Source organism: Balaenoptera physalus (genome assembly GCF_965194825.1).
Source record: "Balaenoptera physalus genome assembly, chromosome: 13".
Taxonomy (NCBI): domain Eukaryota; kingdom Metazoa; phylum Chordata; class Mammalia; order Artiodactyla; family Balaenopteridae; genus Balaenoptera; species Balaenoptera physalus.
In genome coordinates, this window is record NC_138892.1 from 73,488,800 (window position 1) to 73,507,983 (window position 19,184).

The 19,184-nt window shown below is 34.2% G+C and overlaps 1 protein-coding gene, 1 long non-coding RNA gene and 1 pseudogene across 15 annotated transcripts in view; 1 reads left to right on the plus strand and 2 right to left on the minus strand.

The window, feature by feature from the left end:
- Positions 1-19,184, plus strand: part of LOC309641933 — an 870,732-nt gene that overhangs the window by 835,822 nt on the left and 15,726 nt on the right. The window lies entirely within an intron of this gene.
- Positions 1-19,184, minus strand: part of LRRK2 (leucine rich repeat kinase 2) — a 145,744-nt gene that overhangs the window by 33,624 nt on the left and 92,936 nt on the right. For all 13 annotated transcript variants that reach the window (XR_014252805.1, XR_014252806.1, XM_082422516.1 and 10 more), the window contains 10 exons: positions 17,462-17,691; positions 16,929-17,056; positions 15,382-15,600; positions 11,810-12,011; positions 10,706-10,794; positions 4,798-4,985; positions 3,763-3,917; positions 2,232-2,378; positions 1,882-2,073; positions 1,076-1,222 (listed from right to left, as the gene is read on the minus strand). Coding sequence is in view for 11 of the 13 variants with exons in the window: in XM_082422516.1 (XP_082278642.1) it covers positions 1,076-1,222; positions 1,882-2,073; positions 2,232-2,378; positions 3,763-3,917; positions 4,798-4,985; positions 10,706-10,794; positions 11,810-12,011; positions 15,382-15,600; positions 16,929-17,056; positions 17,462-17,691 (1,697 nt within the window). In the remaining 2 variants the exon portion in view is untranslated. The remainder of the gene's footprint in view (positions 1-1,075; positions 1,223-1,881; positions 2,074-2,231; positions 2,379-3,762; positions 3,918-4,797; positions 4,986-10,705; positions 10,795-11,809; positions 12,012-15,381; positions 15,601-16,928; positions 17,057-17,461; positions 17,692-19,184) is intronic.
- Positions 6,797-8,556, minus strand: LOC309641920 (high mobility group nucleosome-binding domain-containing protein 3 pseudogene; annotated as a pseudogene). Its single transcript has one exon. The product of its transcript is annotated as a high mobility group nucleosome-binding domain-containing protein 3 pseudogene (transcript).

The following is a 19,184-nucleotide window of genomic DNA, read 5'->3' on the forward strand; positions in this document are numbered from 1 at the left end:
GGGTATATTTGGGGGAGCTGTATCTGATGGCTTGAAACTCTTTCAGAGAAAGAAAATAGTATGTCTGGTACTTGCCTGTATCTTTCAAATCACAAGTCAAGTCTGGTGTTGGTTAAGATCTAAGATTCAGTGTTAACAATTCAGCATTTTGCCTTAGCCTACTATTACTAATATATTCACTCCCAGAGTGCAAGGGCATTTAAAATCATTCAAAATTTCCCAATCAATGTAAAGAATAAAGGTACAAAGGAGTTTATTTACCTCTACATGTCACATCCCAAATTTTGGACATTGTTTGTTAATAATATTAATATCCTGACACATCGTCTAGTCATTCTCTCTGTGGAAATTTAATTAAAATAAAATGTATACACACATAACAACAAATACTCCACAAAGTAAAGTCAGAATTGTCTTCAAATACTTTACATTAAATCAACTGAATACTCTCCATAGCTCTCAAGCACTCTCAGGAATGTTTAGAACTTGAGTATATCACCAATTTAATGCTTCTGAATTTTTAATCTCAAATTGGCTTTTTGTGAATATTTTAATGAAAATTTATGATTGTCATACTTAGCAACAAAATTGCTACAATGACTACATAGAGGTGTTCTTCCTTTACTTATTCTTTTTGCGACTGAAAAATGGCTGCATTACTCAATTGAAAACTTCCTAAATGCCTTCCCTATCACTGACAATTAAAGCAAATGCAAGGACATATTTCATAAATATGTGTGCTTCCATGGTGGTCCCATCCTCAATTCAAACCCGGCCTACAAAAGTTTTGGGTTTTTTTTTTAGCCGTGTCGTGCCACATGCGGGATCTTAGTTCCCTGGCCAGGGAATCAAATCTGCTCCCCCTGCAGTGGAAGTGCAGAAACTTAACCACTGGACCGCCAGGGAAGTCCCAACATGATATTACTTTAAAATATATTATCCCAAAGGAAAAACATTACAAAAAATATATGAAGACACTAAAAACTATGACAATATAATTATATGTAAATATTTTCTAGATTATAAATAAAAGCTGTACCCTAATTTTTATTCTCAAACCAACAAAAATAGTTACCTAAAAGAAACTCTGGAGCTTGTTCAAATTCCAATTCATCATTATTCAACATAATATTTCTAGGCAGGTCAGCCAAAATCAAGTCAGGAGCAATCTGAGATATTGGAATGGTGAGCCTTGGTTGATCTGGATTCACTAGGAGGTCTCCTGAGAAGTACATAAAACATTTTTTTTTTAAAGACAAACTTTTAAGGTTGTACATAAGTTTGTCCTTTTGATTTACAGAAATAATCACATACTTTCTATGATTTCTAATCACTCTTTTAGGTTTTCTTACCAATCTTATTTTTCTCGAGAAACTCTGAGAAAGTTTTAAAAGTTGAATTAATACCTATCTACTAGGAATTTTAAATACTCATTCCTAGGTTCACTCACAAGAAAGTAGAATTCAGAACTGCCTTAGACTATTGATACATGACTAGGAAATTATATATTCTTTACTTTTACAACATTCTTGGAGCACTTAGCCTATGGTTAACGTTGCTAAGTTACTTCCACGTATCATCTATTTTAATCCTCATAACAATTCTATGATGTAGTTTTGGTCAGTACTCTTATTTCACAGATGAGGTTATGTTGCTCAATAGCCAGTATTCAAACTCTCAAACCAACATTTTTTCTGAATCTAGAGTATAAGATCTTACTGGTTAATAAATATATTTTTCTGAACTGTCACTACAATTGAATGTAGTATCCTCTAACTCATCCCTTATGGATAAGAATAATTTTTACATTTATTTCAAACCTCACTTCACAAATATTGAAAGGATCACTTAAAAACATTTGTAAGTTGTGTCAACACATACCTTCTTCTGCTTTCTTCATCAAGTTGTCAAGTAAGATTTTCTGATGTTCTTCACCATCATTAAAACTATATAATGCCCACTTCTTCAACAGAGTTTCTCCTTCACCACAAATATCAATCTCCAGTAACCCTGGAAACCACTCTTCCATGAGAGAGTCAATGTGGTCCACAACTTGGCCCAAAAGAATACAGCCTACATAATCCAAAGAAGACTTCATCAACACCCTAGCTGAACCTTATTCTGTCACAAAACTGGAAAGAACCTTATTCTGTCACAAAACTATAAAGTTTTTTTTTAAAGTTTAGATTTCTTTAGTGGTACAATTCAAAGTTTTTAATTAATTTCCTTACCTTTTCTACAAGAAGGAACTGTAATTTTTAAGAAACTCTCTGGGTGATTATCTAAGACTTCAGATCCTACCAAGCAATAAGCTTCAGGAGACCAATTCAAGTAGATGCCTTGTCGCCAATACATTCTGTTTGGGCGAAGTGCTCGTTCTGAAAGAAGTTTAAATGAACCCACGTATAGCCATTAATTATTAGCGGCTCCATAAATTAAAGGGGAAAAAGTCGCTGCACACACCACAAATGACAGTAAGAGAGATATATTTGTTTTGAAGGAAAGTACTGGAGTCGTTAATGATATGAGTCCCCATCCATATCTATTAAATATAATATTAAATATTTTATCCTCAATTTTGGAATGAAATAAATAAAATGCCCAGTATACAACCTAAGATAGATTTCAGGTTCATGGTGTTAAGTAGTTTAGTATGTGTAACAGATGAAGAAAGAGAATCATAAATAAGTTCCCATAACTTTTAAAAAGAGGTTGGTGGTCATGCTAAAACCAACACTTTGTTGTGATGTAACTTTCTATATGTCGATTAACTGCAAGCAACATAAGGTTTACTTCAGAATACAGTACCACCTCCATAAAGCTGATTTTTAAGCACATAAAAAATTATATTTTCCCTTTGGAGCACTAAGATCTCTCTTTCTTCCAGGAGGAAGAGCTAGCATTATAAACACCCATTTTTATCCTTTTTTGTAAACCCCTCAGGGATTGTGCAGCAGAATAGAGCTATTATAGTCCCTACACAGAATGGTCTGAATGGTCAGGAACTGTTACACTGTTAAATAAAACTCCCTGACTGCAGTGGTGGCCATTCCTAGTTTTTCTTTGCGCGCACGTGCGTGTGGGTGTATGTTTGTGTGTATGTGTAGGTTGGGTGGGTGTGTTTAAACTAATGACGCTTACTAATTTCACCTTTTAAAATTGCTACTTCAGGCTTCCGTGGTGGTGCAGTGGTTGAGAGTCCGCCTGCCAATGCAGGGGACACGGGTTCGAGCCCTGGTCTGGGAAGAGCCCACATGCCGCGGAGCAACTGGGCCCGTGAGTCACAACTACTGAGCCTGCGCGTCTAGAGCCTATGCTCTGCAACAAGAGAGGCCGCGATAGTGAGAGGCCCGCGCACCGCGATGAAGAGCGGCCCCCGCTTGCCGCAACTAGAGAAAGCCCTCGCACAGAAACAAAGACCCAACACAGCCAAAAATAAATAAATAAATAAATAAATTCTTAAAAAATAAATAAATAAAATTGCTACTTCTAGTCTGCTTTGGCTTGCAAAGCGAGATAGTCATAGGCATTGTAAATGTGTCTAAAATAAGTACACATGGACTTTGAGGAATTTTCTTCTTAACGAACGGCATGAACTTATCTGAGTGTATGTCTTTATATTGGCCACTCTGAGGTCTTTTGAGCTTATTTTCTGATTTTCAGCTGCCTTACAAACAAATAAACTCTGGGGAAATGACATATTAATTTTAATATGCTTTCCTCCTAACTTCTCTAAATATTAATTCTTCATTAAATACATACCTCTTCCTGAAAGCATGTAAGGTGAAATTTCAAGTAATCGATTGATTAATCTTGACCAAAAGCCCATTGGAAAATAAGGCATTTCATACAGTCGAATGATAATTTCAGAGTTCTCACAATGGGGAAGCTCTATTACCGGCCTGTGGTCCGACAAACTAAAGATAAAAGGACACTGTCATTATACAGCTTCATAAAATACCCAATCATGTTGACCAAAGTGCTTTACTACTAGAAATCAATGAATTGAAGATAAATATTCTAAGCAATTGCATTTTTTATAATGTTCTTTCGCTACATGCTCTTCCTACTCAAAATTTAATGGTTAATTAATTCAAATGCATGCTCAGATGTAGATGCATGAAATTTTTTCAATAATCTTATTTATACTATAAATAAATTATTACAGTTCATTATGCATAGACAAGTAAAGGGATTATGTAAAACTTGAAAAAACTTCATGTCCTAGAAAAGAGTGTATATCTATTTTTAGAATTAGTTACCATCCATCAACCACTGCAATTTGCACTTTTCAATGTCATATTACTTTATAACATTTCCCAGGTGCTTATAAAGGAGTAAGAATTTCTACAGTACAGGGCTATAACTTAGGCCTCCATTGTGTTGCCCATATCCTCTGAAAATTCACAGCCATAAATTATTTTAAGACTATGTTGAAAACTCATTATATCCCCAGAATCTGCCTAATATAATAACTCTTCCAGTACCATGTAAGGACACACACACACACACACACACACACACACACACACTTATCTCCACTATTAACCTTTATTAAATAAATTAGGCAGTGCTAAATCAAATAGTAATTATATACATAAAATCAGTCATTTACTTTATCTTTAAATGTCAAATGTAGTGTTTTCATTAAAAGAAAATGTTATACTTCAGTACAAAGTTTGCACAAGAAGAAAAAAATTAGTACATTTATCACAGACCAAAGTTACTTTGCCTACTAAAACAATATAATATATGGTGAATTTCCATAGGGTAATTAAATTTTAAGTTTTGGCTTACCTGCTTGGAACCAGCAAATATTCTTCTCCTGTTGGCAAGGCAATCTGGAATTTTTCTAAGAGTTTAAAGTACTGTGACATGTAGTTCTTTGGAAATCTCTTTTTCTTTGAAAGAAATTTTTCCACATCTCTACGTGAAATAATTCCCTTAGGATGTTTTGGACAGCCCTCCACTTTCACTGTCAAAATCTGAAAGATTTAAACTTATACATATCACTAAAATTTATTTTCTGGAAGGTTTTGAATTTAAAACATTTCCTTTGCTCAGTAAAAATGATTAAAACAATTTTAATGTTGTCAAGTACAACACAGGACCTAATTTCTCTAGCTAGCAGCCAGGTAGCCTAGAAGCCCAGTGGGGCATGTACTCCCTACACACACACAAAAAAATTATTAAATTAAGGGAGTTAATTCAGATCAGAAATTCTGGAGATCCTCTGAAACCAATGAACCACAAACCTTCCCCAACTCCAATTAACACATCAATCCAGTACCCCACATCCTTGTTACAGTCTCATCAATAGTATATTCCTAGGGAAATTATCTTCCAGACTGTGTTATCACTACAGGTTTGCAATAGAAATGTTACTTTACATTTATATAATAGGAGATGGTTTCCATCAGCGAGAAGAGAGGTAGCTTAGCATATTTCAGTGATTCTCAAACAAAGTAAGTAACCACTGAATTTCGCTGGACTCCACTCAGTCTGGATCAGTAGGTCTGAGATGAGGCTTGAGAATCTGCTTTTTTAACAAGAAACTCTGATGATTCTAATGTGGAGACCATACTTTGAGTTTTGATCATCATCATAACAATTAAAAATATAAGTTCAGAAGAACTCAGGTTCAAATCCAGGCTCTACTGCCAATTGTGTGAACTTGGGAAAGATATTTAATTTCTTTACCCACAGTTTCCTTCTCTGTAACATAAGATAATAAAAGTGACTGTCTCTTAGATTGCCATGAGAACAAAATAAGATACACATAAAACATGCAAAATACATACAACAATTTTTAGCAAATAGCAAGCCCTCAAATGTTAGCCATTATTATCTACATGTTCCTATTCATTTTACTTGGCCAAATTAATCTTAAAAAGAGATTTGTGCTTAATTTTCTTTAGTAGATCTATAATGTTTAAGGGATACTTAAATAGGAACAAACATTATTTACATTATCATGTAGCTGGGTAAAATACTGGACTGTAAAATCCGTAGGCCCGAGGACTTGTCTCACTCAACACTATATTTCTATTTTGTACGTATACCATCATTGGATCAATGAATGCATGACTGATTGAACATAATGATATCTAATGCAATGTATAATGGGTCATTAAATAATAAAAACTATAATTTGGGACTTCCTCCATATTGTATAGTTTATAGCCCAAACTGCTCTTACAATTTAGGTAGTGAAGAAAACTGCTGTTTTAGTGTTTTTGAAGTTGCTAAGACCTGTCTGACAAACTCACTCTCTACCCCCAGCCATACTTTATATTTTCTTTGTAGCATTCTGTACCACCTAACATGTTAAGGAGTCATGTTTTGGTTATTTCCTCCCATTTGAACGTCAACTCCATGAATGCAGTAAACTTGTTTTGTCTACTGCTATAGCCCCAGCACCAGAACAATATCTGGAACATCATTAGGTGCTGAATAAATACTGTTGAACTCGTGAACTGGGGGAAAATAAAGTTTGGAGCATTTTATCCTAGGGTTAGGTTCATAGGCACTGGAGTCAAACCACTTGGTTTGAAATCGTAACTCTAATTCTCCCTGAATATGTAACTTTGGATAAATTATTTAACCTCTCTGTCCATCAATTTCTTCATCTTCAAGAATGGGCACTAATAAAGTACCATTTAAAGAGTTGTTCTGAGAATTAAATGAGATAATCTTTGAAAAGCATATAAGTAACCTCTCATATGTCAGCCATTATTGTATACTTATTCTAATTTATTTTACTTAGACAAACTGATTTTATTTTATTTTATTATTATTTTTTTTTTGCAGGCAGGAAAACCTTTTATTTTAAACCACAAATAGCAGGTGGCCACAACTATCCATGTTTCATTAAAATCACATAAAACCTAGGTACAAAAGCACCACTGATTACTGCTCTAGAAAAACTGCATGAAAAAATTCAAATACACACAGTAAAAACACCACAGTATGCTCAGGACTAAATTTTTAAAGCAAATGCATGGAATGGTGAATCAATTTTACAGACAGCTTCCAATATTAAATTGGTATTTATTTTACTCAAGGATGATGGGAATTTCCAAAAGTCATGACTATGAGAAGGTAAAATGTCCATCCTTATATATTTTTGTATGCCAACTAGTAGAGTCCTAAAAAATTAGCATTTACAAAATACTCGGTAAAAATAGCTTTTAAAAGTTGTCCCAACAGGTACATAAAATCAACTCCAATTTTCATGACAATTCATTCTCCCTCGTTTACAGATTCAGTTTTCTGTGCCTTCCTTTCCAGCTTCTTGCTTTTCCTCCTTCTTCCCTTTAGCACCTTTGTTAACCTTTGTTGCCGGTTCTTTCTCAGTAGGGCTAATGTGAGGATCTATGCATAGGATAAGGGCCTTAGCAGATGTTTTTCTTGGTTTAGATTCAGGTTTTGGAGGAGCAGGTTTCACTGACAACCTGGCAGACCATCTGGTGGGCTCCTGTTTAGTTACTTTGGATCCATCCTTGCCCTCTGGATTCTCTGGAGACTTTCTCTTCAGCATAATGACTACGTTGGTGCAGCTAAAAAGTAAAGCAACGGGCTGGAACTGCTGGCACCGCCGTTGGATGCTGCCCCTGCTGCAGCTGTTCACGTGCAGGGCTCAGCGTAGCCGGCCTCCGACAAACTGATTTTAAAATAGAAGTTTGTGCTTGATTTTTCTAGTAGATCTATGCTGCACTACCACTATTTGTAGCAGATAGTTTCCAACGATGGACACATTAATTTTTTCTCTCCCTACATATGTGGGCTGCTTAATCCTTCAAGATATAGAATCCATCCATTTCCCTGAACAAGACTTGTGGTTGCTCTGCTCACTAGAATGTGGCAGAGCTGACATTTTACCAGTTCTAGGCCTGGCCTTTAAGAGGTCTAGGCATATATGAGAGACCACATGGAGGAGCACCAACACACCAAAAATGTGAGTGTAGCCTTCTTGGACTCTCCAGCCCAGCTCAATGAGGAAGCCAAGCGAACGACCCCTGCCAATGCCATGCGGAGCAGAACCGTTTGGCTGAACCCAGTCAACCCACAGAATAGTGAGAAACAATAAGCTGTTGATGTTTTACTCCAAGTTTACTTGTGTACGCTAGGTTTGGGGGTATTTTGTTATATAGCAATAAAAAACTGAAACCTTATCTTGATTTTATCACCGTTAAAAGACCTCTTATTATTCCTTCAGCCTGGTAACTTCTAAGGCTAACTTATGCCCTTGTGCAAGGAAAGAAAATTTTCCAAATTTCTCACACAACTTTTTATCAAGATTAAATGGCCATGCAAGTTTTATAATACTCTACCAATAAGTCCCTTTCATATCTCTTTTATCATATAGTTTAATGAGTTTTGCAAATTTCTCTGTGTGTTGATGGAAACGTCTTTAATAAGTTTAGTTACCTAACAGCTCTGGGCACAAAGAGGGTGGTTGGGCTCATTAGAGCTTCTACACCATGAATTATTTCTTCCCTTGCCTTGATGACTCATGGAGGTGAATAACCCTATTTATTTTTGCTGGTTTGGTGTCAGGCAGGTCATTCTGTCTTCACTTGATTACTTATGGCTTTCATTCTCTTTAAACCTTAATAAAAATGACATATTTCAGTATATCGCATAAATAAAAATGATGGCATTTATCTTTTACATTAAGAAATTTTACTGACCCTTTAGATCTATCTTTCAAAATAACTTGAGCTGTTCAAATTCTTGACTTAATTTTCAATTAAATTAACATGTTTATAGTATAACTAATAGTATAACTATGCTAATGAGAACTTTCATGGAGTTTCAACTTAATTACTCCATAGCATCTTCAGGGATTTTATTGCATCATGACGGAAATTTGCTTCTGTTAAAAGATAGTGATTCTGATGGAAACCACCTTGTTATTCTATTGAATAAGATGTACCCACTCTAATATTATCCACATGTGTGCAACTTTAAATAGTCCCAATTCACATGGAAACACATCACTTTTTGGTGCAACTTTAGCCTTTTCTTGACTATACAGAGTTCAGTTATTTTCTGATAGAATGTGCCACCTAACAACAAATCTTCAGGGTATAATTAAAACTCCCTTTTCTACACAGAGTGCATATACCTACACATATTGTTTTATTTAGCTCCATACCTGGCACACTTTCCAAAACTACATGAATACATCTTTACAGTTTTGAAGATTTTTTTTTCATTTCCTGAAATAATAAGTCTTTAATTACCAAATAGGTCAAATATAAACTTTTGCTAAAATTTACTATTCACTTATACTGAACTAGGGAGGCAATGTTGAAGATAATATTGTTATTATCCTTATTTTACAAGTGAAGAAACAAAAGCTTAAAACATTAAGAAATGTCAAAGTTAGTAAGGATTTAGGAGAGATCTGAATGCACGTCATGCTGACTCTAGAGCTTGTGCTCTTGACCACTATACCTTCCTGGCTCCATTCTCATTAGGTAGATGAGTAAAATCACACTTTCCATGGCATATGTGCAGAAGGATGAAAATCTACTTTAAAAATATCTACCAGAATAGTAATAACTGTCCCATTACAATTAATTGCCAATTGCAATGTTTCAATACATTCTCAAGTTCTGTGGTATAGGATTTAGCCACAAATGAGTTCCCTCTTTAAAATATCTTTCTTATTCTTCCTTAGATGAAATTTAGGAACTATTATTCAAGATTACCCGAGGGAATTTAATTACCATTATAGTTGATTAGAAGAGAGATTTCTAACATTAAAAAAATACAATCATTTTAGTGACTCAAAAAATTATACTCATAAACAAAATAGCCACCAGTGAGTGCACATGCTGGAGACACCCTCCCCAGGCTCACTTCAATTCATGATTCATCCAGATGCAGTTCTCACCCAGGGTGGTTTTTTGCATCCTAAAATATTTGGCAATGTCTGGGCACATTTTTGCTTGTCATACTGGGAAGGTACTACTGGCATCTAGAGGGTAGAGGCCAAAGATGCTGCTATCATCCTACAATGTACAACAAAGAATTATCTGGCCCAAAATGTCAATAGTGCTGACACTGAGGAACCCTGAGTTAGTGTGTTCTGTTTGAATGGTTTTCTGGGGCAAATCTATAGAGGTGGATTATGATAGCTAATTAATATAAACTCATTGGTAACTGTTACTGGGAGAAGAAATAATTTTCCATATGAAATATAAATAGAGAAAAGACAGCCATAACCACCACTATTCAAAATTTTTTAAATTGTAAGCATTTAGAACTTACATTCCACTGAAGAGTCAAAATTTTCCTCCATGTTGTCTAGACTGAGGTTTCAGAGGCTCATCAACCCAATTTTCGTATATGTACTTATCCCAAAGATTTTCACAAAGCTTTCATTCAATTGATTATATCAATAACCAAACCAAAGCTATCATCAGGATCTAGAAAAGTACTACGGAACAGAGCAGTACAAACACCTGTCTGTGACTTGAAAACAAAGACATTAAAGTAAATTCTAAGATGTCTTCTCTTCTTCCATGAAGTTCTTCTTTATACAGTCTTCCGCACAAATTGTTCTACAGTTTTCTATATTCACAGTAGTTTCTACCTTAATTGAACACAAACTCTATAAAACTCAATGCTCTAGGTGTCATTTGTAGTTTTCTTCAATCATTACTCCCATGCCACAAAAATATAATATACCAACCTGGGCCATGACTTTACAAAGCCACTTGGGTTCCACAAAATATAAGTCACTTAACTGCAGGGCTGGGTCTTGAAAATGAAGGAGGACCCCTGGAGTAAAAATCAAGAGTGAAACATGGAATTTAGAATATGCAAATATCAAGGGGCTTTAGAGAGAATCTAGTCCAACCCCTCATTCTACAGATGAGTAAACTTCAGCATCATTAGTGGCAGAGCTGAGACCCAAACCCAGGCATCCCAGTTCCCAAGCTCTAAAATCCAAATATTATTTTAAAAAGTTATCTTTTGAACTATATAAAATGATCATATTTAAGCATATTTAAGACAAAGCCATACAGTGCAGAGCACGTATTGAGAAATAAATAGAAATTCATAAATATTTTTGGCTTTCTAATTACACACTACAAAGACACATCTTATTTTCGAATACAGGTAAGAAACACAAAATATCAAAGGAAGTTACTGGTTTAAGAACGATGAGGAAATGAATTGATCAGATTCAATCCACATGAAGATTATTTTTCATACAACAGAATCTGGGGATCAAAAGCAACTTCCCAACCACTTATCCGAGCACTACAAATCAACTCACACATTTCTAGCAAGGTTATATTGATCAAGTACACAATTAGCACCAAAGTCTGTTCAAGAGTTTTCATCTGTGAGGTCATGCTGACAACATGTTACGCAACAGAGCAAGATCTGCCACTCGGTAGCTGCATCATCTCAGGCAACCACTGATTCTCCAAGTGCCAAGTTAAACCATCCCAATAATAATTCTTCTTTACAGTGTACAAATAGCCTCCACATAGGGTCTCACAGCTCCTGAATACTACAGTCAAGTTCTACAACCCACGTTTTAACTCCTGCTCAGAAACCTTTTCCACTACTGACCTTAGATAATTTCTAAATTTTTCTCTTATGACATAATACATGATTCAACATCAATGCTTATGATGATCTTTCAAAAAGAAAAAAATCAGTTACCTATTAAAGAATTTTGTCAATATTCTGTTAAATTTTAAATGTAAGTTCTATACAAGGTTCAGGTGCATTTTCACAAATTACTACAGCAGAGCTTTCAAAAAATATGCAATAAACAAACCTGATTCATTTAGGAAGTGAACTGCATGAGGAAGCTCATTTTCATCTAACTGCAGCTGATGTTCTTTCACAAGTTGTAATAATCGTTTCTGGTCAATTACAGGAAATTCAACTGGCACATTTTTACGCTCTGATAAAATGATTTTCTCAAGTTCTACATAGCAGTCTGGAATCAGCTGCCCAACAACAGGCTGATCTCGGATCTATGAAATTACAAATGACAAGCTGTGAAAATCCATTTTATTCATCGATTTGTCAGGTGGGTGATAAATTCTATGCTAATCATTCAGAACTGTATTTTTTAATACAATCAAAATGTAATGTAAAACCAATTAAATTGTGAGGAATAAATAAGATGATCTTAAAATAAGAAAAATATGAACACAGAAGCCAATATGGAAAGAACTATCAAATAATATTACATGGAAATATTTATCTAGCTATTCAGAAAATCCATGGCAAAATCCAAGATAAATCATTGACTGTAAATAAAGGACTTTCTGTTTTCTAAGACATTAAACTTACATGCAATAGATATGCTAGCATAAGAAGTCAGCAAGTATTGTAAGAGCGTTTGAACCTTATTTATTAGATGAAAATGTGATCCACAACCCAAGGTAAAACTAAATTTTGTTCTTGTTATTTGCAAAATGTTGTATTAGTGGAATGTACATATAAACAGTGAAATCTGGAGACAGACATAAAATTTCCTCACCCAAGCTATGCTTTTTCATGGAAACTTGAACTTGGAAAAATAAGAAATCATCTAAACCCCAATGATTCTGATATGAGAGGATGATTTGGGGTCTGTTACACTTAGAATCTAACAACTGTCTACTAATCAAGAGATACATAAAATAAAATTTTAAAAGAATGACCTTAAAGTGATAGTTTCTATAATTAAAATCTTTTCCAAACTTTTTCCTTAAAAATCTAATTTTAAATAGAAATGCAACTCTAACAATAGTAACTAAAATGCCTTTGAGAACCACCAGGTGGCACACTCTCCCCATTTCTCAACTCATGAATATATTCTTGTATATTCTTTTTACCTGACAATAACCAACATAATTTCTACTTGAATTCTTCAACTTATTACAAATAGAAATTGGGTTTTATTACACACACACACACACACACACACACACACACACACATGCACACACACTTTAACTTGCTCTTTTTCTACTTTTAACTAGAATCTTAAGGAACTTGATTTACAGCAGCTGTAACCATTACTTTCATATTTACCTCCAAACATTCAAGATTGTTTCAGAGTACGCTTTGAACCAGAAAATTAAATATAATTTCACTAACCTGCACTTTTCATATTCCCTCTGTTCATCATTTATAAATTAAGATAAAACAGAACTTCCGATTGAAATTTATGTTTTAACCCAAGAAGGGAAACCTACATATAAAAGTAAACAAGAGTTCTCACAGAAAGCAATCAAGTAACAAAAGGATGAACTTTACAGGGCTGGATTACAGGGCCAGCAAAGGATCCCACTCGGCTAAGGGGCTGGACAAGATTGAGAGGGATACTGTTGGCACTGAATTCTGTTTTGTCCTACTTGTTTTAAGCTTTATTATCAGGTCACCAACAGCCAAAAACAAAAGCTTTTATTCTAAAGTCTGCACAGACACATGTTAATATGGGTGAGACAGGCAAAGAATAGAAAAGAGCCAGGATAAAAGGAAAAGATGAAAAACAAATGAAAGGGCAAACAAAAAAAAGATTTCTAGTAGATTAAAAGCTGTTGTCTGAATACAGGTTGAAGCACCTCAGGGAGGAAAGAATATTGAAGTTCTGGCAGGTTTATTGTTTTGGGGTCATCTGAATCACTATTCTGCAAAGCAATCAAACAGATTTTCAAACCAATATGCCAGAATGGTGTATCCATTAGCAATAGATACCTTTCTTCAAATAATACTGCCATTTCTCAAAGCATTTATTTTACTTCCTTATCTGGCATTGTCTTCAGAGTTCATGTACAAGTGCAGAAAGAAAATTGGTCTCATTGATGGATAGCGATAAATTGTTATTAGCCTAGAGCAATACCAGTCCATCTTGATGAACCACCTTCTCCACAGGCTTTGCTTCAACTACATTCAGCCTTTCTCAAAACAAACTCATCCTCCAAGAAGTCTTTTTTAAAATATGATAAATGACATCAATGATAAAAAGAGAAGCCATTAAAATATTATAAATAACAACAAAGTTCTGTAAGCACAGATATAGTCTCAAAAGAAAACTCCCTGGGTAAAGAGAATATTTAATTGAATATATTAATTTTGTATATTTGCTTCTTAAAAGTCATATTACTCTTTAGTCATATGTCCCACAAAAAAAGTAAGAAAATCTACAAATAAATGATATTTCATTCTTCTTATATAAAATGTCACTGATCCACCATTTGCAAAAGCTTTTAGTGACTGGGATAAATGTGCTGAAAGATACAAATGTGCAAATTGTCTCCCTGGGCACCACAAAGACCAGCACGTTTATAAATGGCTCATTAGGTTTTGGATAGGAGCATAATCTGTGGAAATGGAAAAGAACTAAGCTAACTAGCCAACACGTTATAACCAAGGTGACCATATAATTTATCGTCCAAACTGGAATGCTTCTGAGAATATAGTGGGACACAATTAATAATTATGCTGGGACTGTCCAGGCAAAACAGGACCCTTGTTATAAGCCATGGCCTTGATCATTAGTGCTAATGAGCTAAACCAACAGAGACTAACAGTGAAATCCACCATTGTGTTGTTATATTGAACTATTCAGGGTGTTTTTCAGTACAGTTCATACCATGCTGTCTGTAGAACGCAGGTAAAATTTCTTTCTCTTGCAAGTATTAAAAACAAGTGTTCTCACTGTTAACCAATCTATTTGTGCTTTATGAACTCTATGAATTACATTTGTCTTACCAGAAGAAAACTTTGGAATCAAAAACATAATTCTTAAAATGAAAAAAACCAGTTTGTATGAACTAGAAAATTGCTTAGACATTGATGAAAACCAAATTAGTGACCCTGATGATCAGATGAAAGAAACTTCTCCCAATATTGAGAAAAAAATATTTGGAAGGGAGATCACAGTGACAAGAGACAAGAAGGAACAACAAAGTAAATCAAGGCGAGCATAAAATAAGAACTCCAAAAGAAAGGAGCAGATGGAAAATATAAGAAAGATAACCCCAAGACCCCAACATTCATCTTTATCCTTTTGATTGAATCACCACTATAGGAAGTTGGGAGAGAAAGGGCATCAGAAACATGTCCCCAGATTCTCTCAGGAATATTCTCTCAGCCTCTCAGATATCCTCTTAGTTTCTCTCAGTATCCTCAAATTATTTTTATTCCCACTTCTATGAGTTTGAAATAAAGTATAAAATAATTTTAAAATTGAAAGTACTTTAATAACGCTAACAGCTCTGAAAAAAACCCCACAATTTTAAGATAGCTGTTCTCTTCTCAAAACTTTTGACATTTCTTAGCAGTTGCACAACATGAGAATTAATAAATTGTATTTATCTACTACCTAAAGTCGGCAATGAACCATGTTACCTTGAAATTGAGGCTCTCATTTATGATGGTTTTCCGAAGTTTTGCCAAAGCATCGGATTCCTCAGTGGCATTTACAAAGTGGTAATCCCGTATTGCAGGAAACCCTCGTTTGTTCAAGAGTTCCTTGGTGATTTTACTGATACAGGCTTTGCGCTGCTTCTCATCAGAAACATCCAAATGTGTGCCAACAAGAATCACAGGGGAAGAAGAAGCACGAGCCTACAGGGAAAGATACAAAATACTTTTGTGTTTGTTTTAAAATCAAGAGTGCTTACATTTCCACTGACATTCACTTTCTATGAAATTCACTTGAGTGGAAATGAGAAATCAAGACTTCTAAGAAGAAAATAACAACTGCCTTTCCTTCCTTAAACCTAAGAAAAAACTTACCCTTAAGAAATTTTTAAAAGTCAGTTTTATGCCCCTTCTTATCCAATTATTACCACTTTTCTTTCAGGTGGCCTACGTAACAGTAATAGTATATTTTTCTTTTCATTTTTCCGTGCCTTAAAATGGGTTATTCTCTAAGTGTGCTTTGGTCTTCTAAATAAAATAGTATTTAATAACCCCCAAATTATATCAGAGTAATACAATTTGTTTTATATTTTCTCTTTCTTATCTGTAAATTCAATCTCCTTAATTCATATTAAAGTCATTTAGTGTGGAGTCTACAATGAAAAAAAAGTCACTAAAGCAAATATTACTGCGACTATAGTATTTTTTCACTTTGGCTAGCTATAATAAAGTCAAAAAAAGGAAGTTAAAAAAATTACCAAAATGACAAAACAAGCTTGATGGAGCCAAAATTTCCTGACAAATCTTTTTAAGGGCTTGCCTCACAGAAGAGCCCACTGGAGCATCATTCAAAGACCATTCATTCTTTCTTTGGTCTCAATTCTAAAAAGTCATATATATTTAAAACCATATATACATAAAGTAATAGCTGACAATATGACAGCAAGGGACAAATTGGAAAAATTGCAAAATTCCAAATATACTATTAATCTGGGACCATTTAAAACTGTAAGATCTGAAGGACTTCACACTAAATTGCCTCTGAGGACAGAGTTGGTGATGCACAGATTGCTTTTTTTCACTATGGTTTATTTTAAATTAGGGAAGTTCATATTACCCTTAAGAAATAATATCAGGGAATTCCCTGGTCACCTAGTGGTTAGGATTCAGGCTTTCACTGACGTGGCCCAGGTTCAATCCCTGGTCGGGGAACTGAGATCCTGCCAGCTACGTGGCACAGCCAAAAAAAAACAGAAATAATATCAAAAATAGTTTAACTTATAAAATCTCAATCTTTATAGCTTAAAAGGGTTTCCAGTTTCTATAACTCTCACTAATATAGAAAACACTATTTTCATGTCACAACTTAATTACTCTTAAAATTTCCCAACTCAAAATTTTAGTGCTCCTTTCTTTTAAAAAATTATTTGAAGAGACTATTTGAAGCACCTTTTTGCCCAAAATAAATTACCTTACATACCAAAAAAACCCCAAGAATTATTTTCTATTTTCAAATGATTAGAACAGATCACCTTTATATTGAAGAGCCAAGGTTTCATGGCATCAACTTCAGCTTGCCCTTTGCTAAGGTCATAGACAGCAAGATACAGGGCTCGTTGGGTCATAAAGTGGGGGTGAGTGCTGTAGAATTCCTCACAACCTAAATAAAGATTAGAGAATTTTTTAGCCTTCCAGAAAATAGGCAAGAATTCTTCATCTTCTTCAAAAATAAAATTAAGTGATACTATCCACTATTTATCACACAAAGAAAGAGGAAAACAATGAAAAGATGATGGTTACATGACTACACTGGCTTTTTACTAGGGACTGACAACTCTTCACATGTGTCAGCTACTTAGCTTCAGCTGGCACGTACTGGTTCCTAACATTTCCTTCCATGGCTTCTCCATTCTGGTGGCAAGGGTAGAATTAGGAGAAATAAACGGCTTTGGAATAATTCCATAGGATCCACCAGGCCTCTTTGCAGTATTGGAACAGAAAATTCAGTTTTTAAATCCCTGTTTTAAAAAGGTGTGTGAATAAAAAATTCTAGCAAAATAAATACCTGCAAAATCCCACACATTTAGAATGAGGTCTTTCTTCCCTTTGCCTCTTATTTGGATGGGCCAGTCTTTCACATCTATGCCAACTGTGGCACCTTGCATCCCAAGATCTGATTTCTTGATTTTCATTAATTGCTGCAATAAGGTGGTTTTACCACTCCCGGTATTTCCCACAATCATAAGTTTCATTCGGTTATAGGGCACAGCCTTTTTTAACCGCTGTTGAAGAAACCTGGTATTTGAAAAACAAAAATAAAATAAACTGCTTAGCAGTGTACTTATGATATAGGTGAATTCTTATGCACTGAATTCTTTTAAATATCAAACTGTTCTAAAATACAGTATGCAAAAGAGTGCATAGCTCACATAACTAATAATGCATGTGTCTTTCAATGCACTATTAATGCATATATTTTGTTATTGATGTTGGTGTAGTTGATAATGATCGGCAGCATTATCAAATATAATGACATTCTATCACCAGAAATAATCAAAATTTCAAAATATGTTTGTAATACTCATTAGAATTTTATACACAAACACACACAATTTCTTTAAATAACACAAATAAAACCCTAAAAATTATAAAGTATAAAATTTTACAAAGCTCATAGGATAAACAATCAAGGTAGAGTATATAAGCATACTGCTATACTAAATTTTGATAGTGAGGTCATATTTGGCACATTATACATGTGTATGCGTACATATATTCATGTATGGTATACATAATGTATATATTCATATATATTACACATGCATATACATAATGTAAATGGAAAGGGAGAACATATTGGTTAAATTATAAATTGATACATATAAATGATTATACTATTAGCAGATAATATGTTGCTGTTCCTAATAGTCTTAATGCGAAAATAATTGAAACTAACTAGAAGTGCTGCAGGTGGCTAGCAATACCACCTTTAAATTAATAGTACATTTAAATGTTCTCAAAAATAAAATGGATATAGAAAGATATATTTTAACTATGTTAAAATGTTGCCACAGTTTAAAATTAGAAAAATAAACTAAATCATAAGTGAATCTTAGGGAATATTGACTGATTAATTCTCATAACTAATAGGAATCTGTCCAACAATCCTGATGATCTGAGCAAAAAGCATAATTATTTTCTTGAATTATTTGATGCTCTAGAAAACAAGATCTGGCAGATCAGATCTTGTACCTGCTGTTATTGAAATCAGTCATTTTCTCACATACAGCTTATGTTCTGTTTTCATCACCAATAAACAAGAAAATCAATGGTTCAAATGTCTATTTATTAAGAATTCATTCTTTGTCATTCTTTAAAAAAGCAAATGAGGACTACAATTTCTAAACTACTCCAGGTCTATGTTCTCTCTGAAAATGTTAAATACGTTTAAAAATATTTAGTTATATAGTAGCTTGATAATATAGCATAATACATCGAAAACCAGTTCTACTAAATGTTTAGTAAGAATTGAACAAATTTTTATATGAACATCTTTTCCAGTTTCAGGAAGGAAAACCATGGGAAATAATTGTGTAGGGTGAGGGCTAGTCACATTTATTTAGCATAGTTGGTGAAAAGATTTTTTTTTTTTTTCAAATTAAATCACACTCAGGAGAACAAAAAAACAAATCTTTGTTCATAAAAAGAGACAAAAAGCTAAATATAAATTAAGAAACTTTAAGGAAGAGATTTAGGTAACTAGTTCACTCGTAATGCAACAATTATTA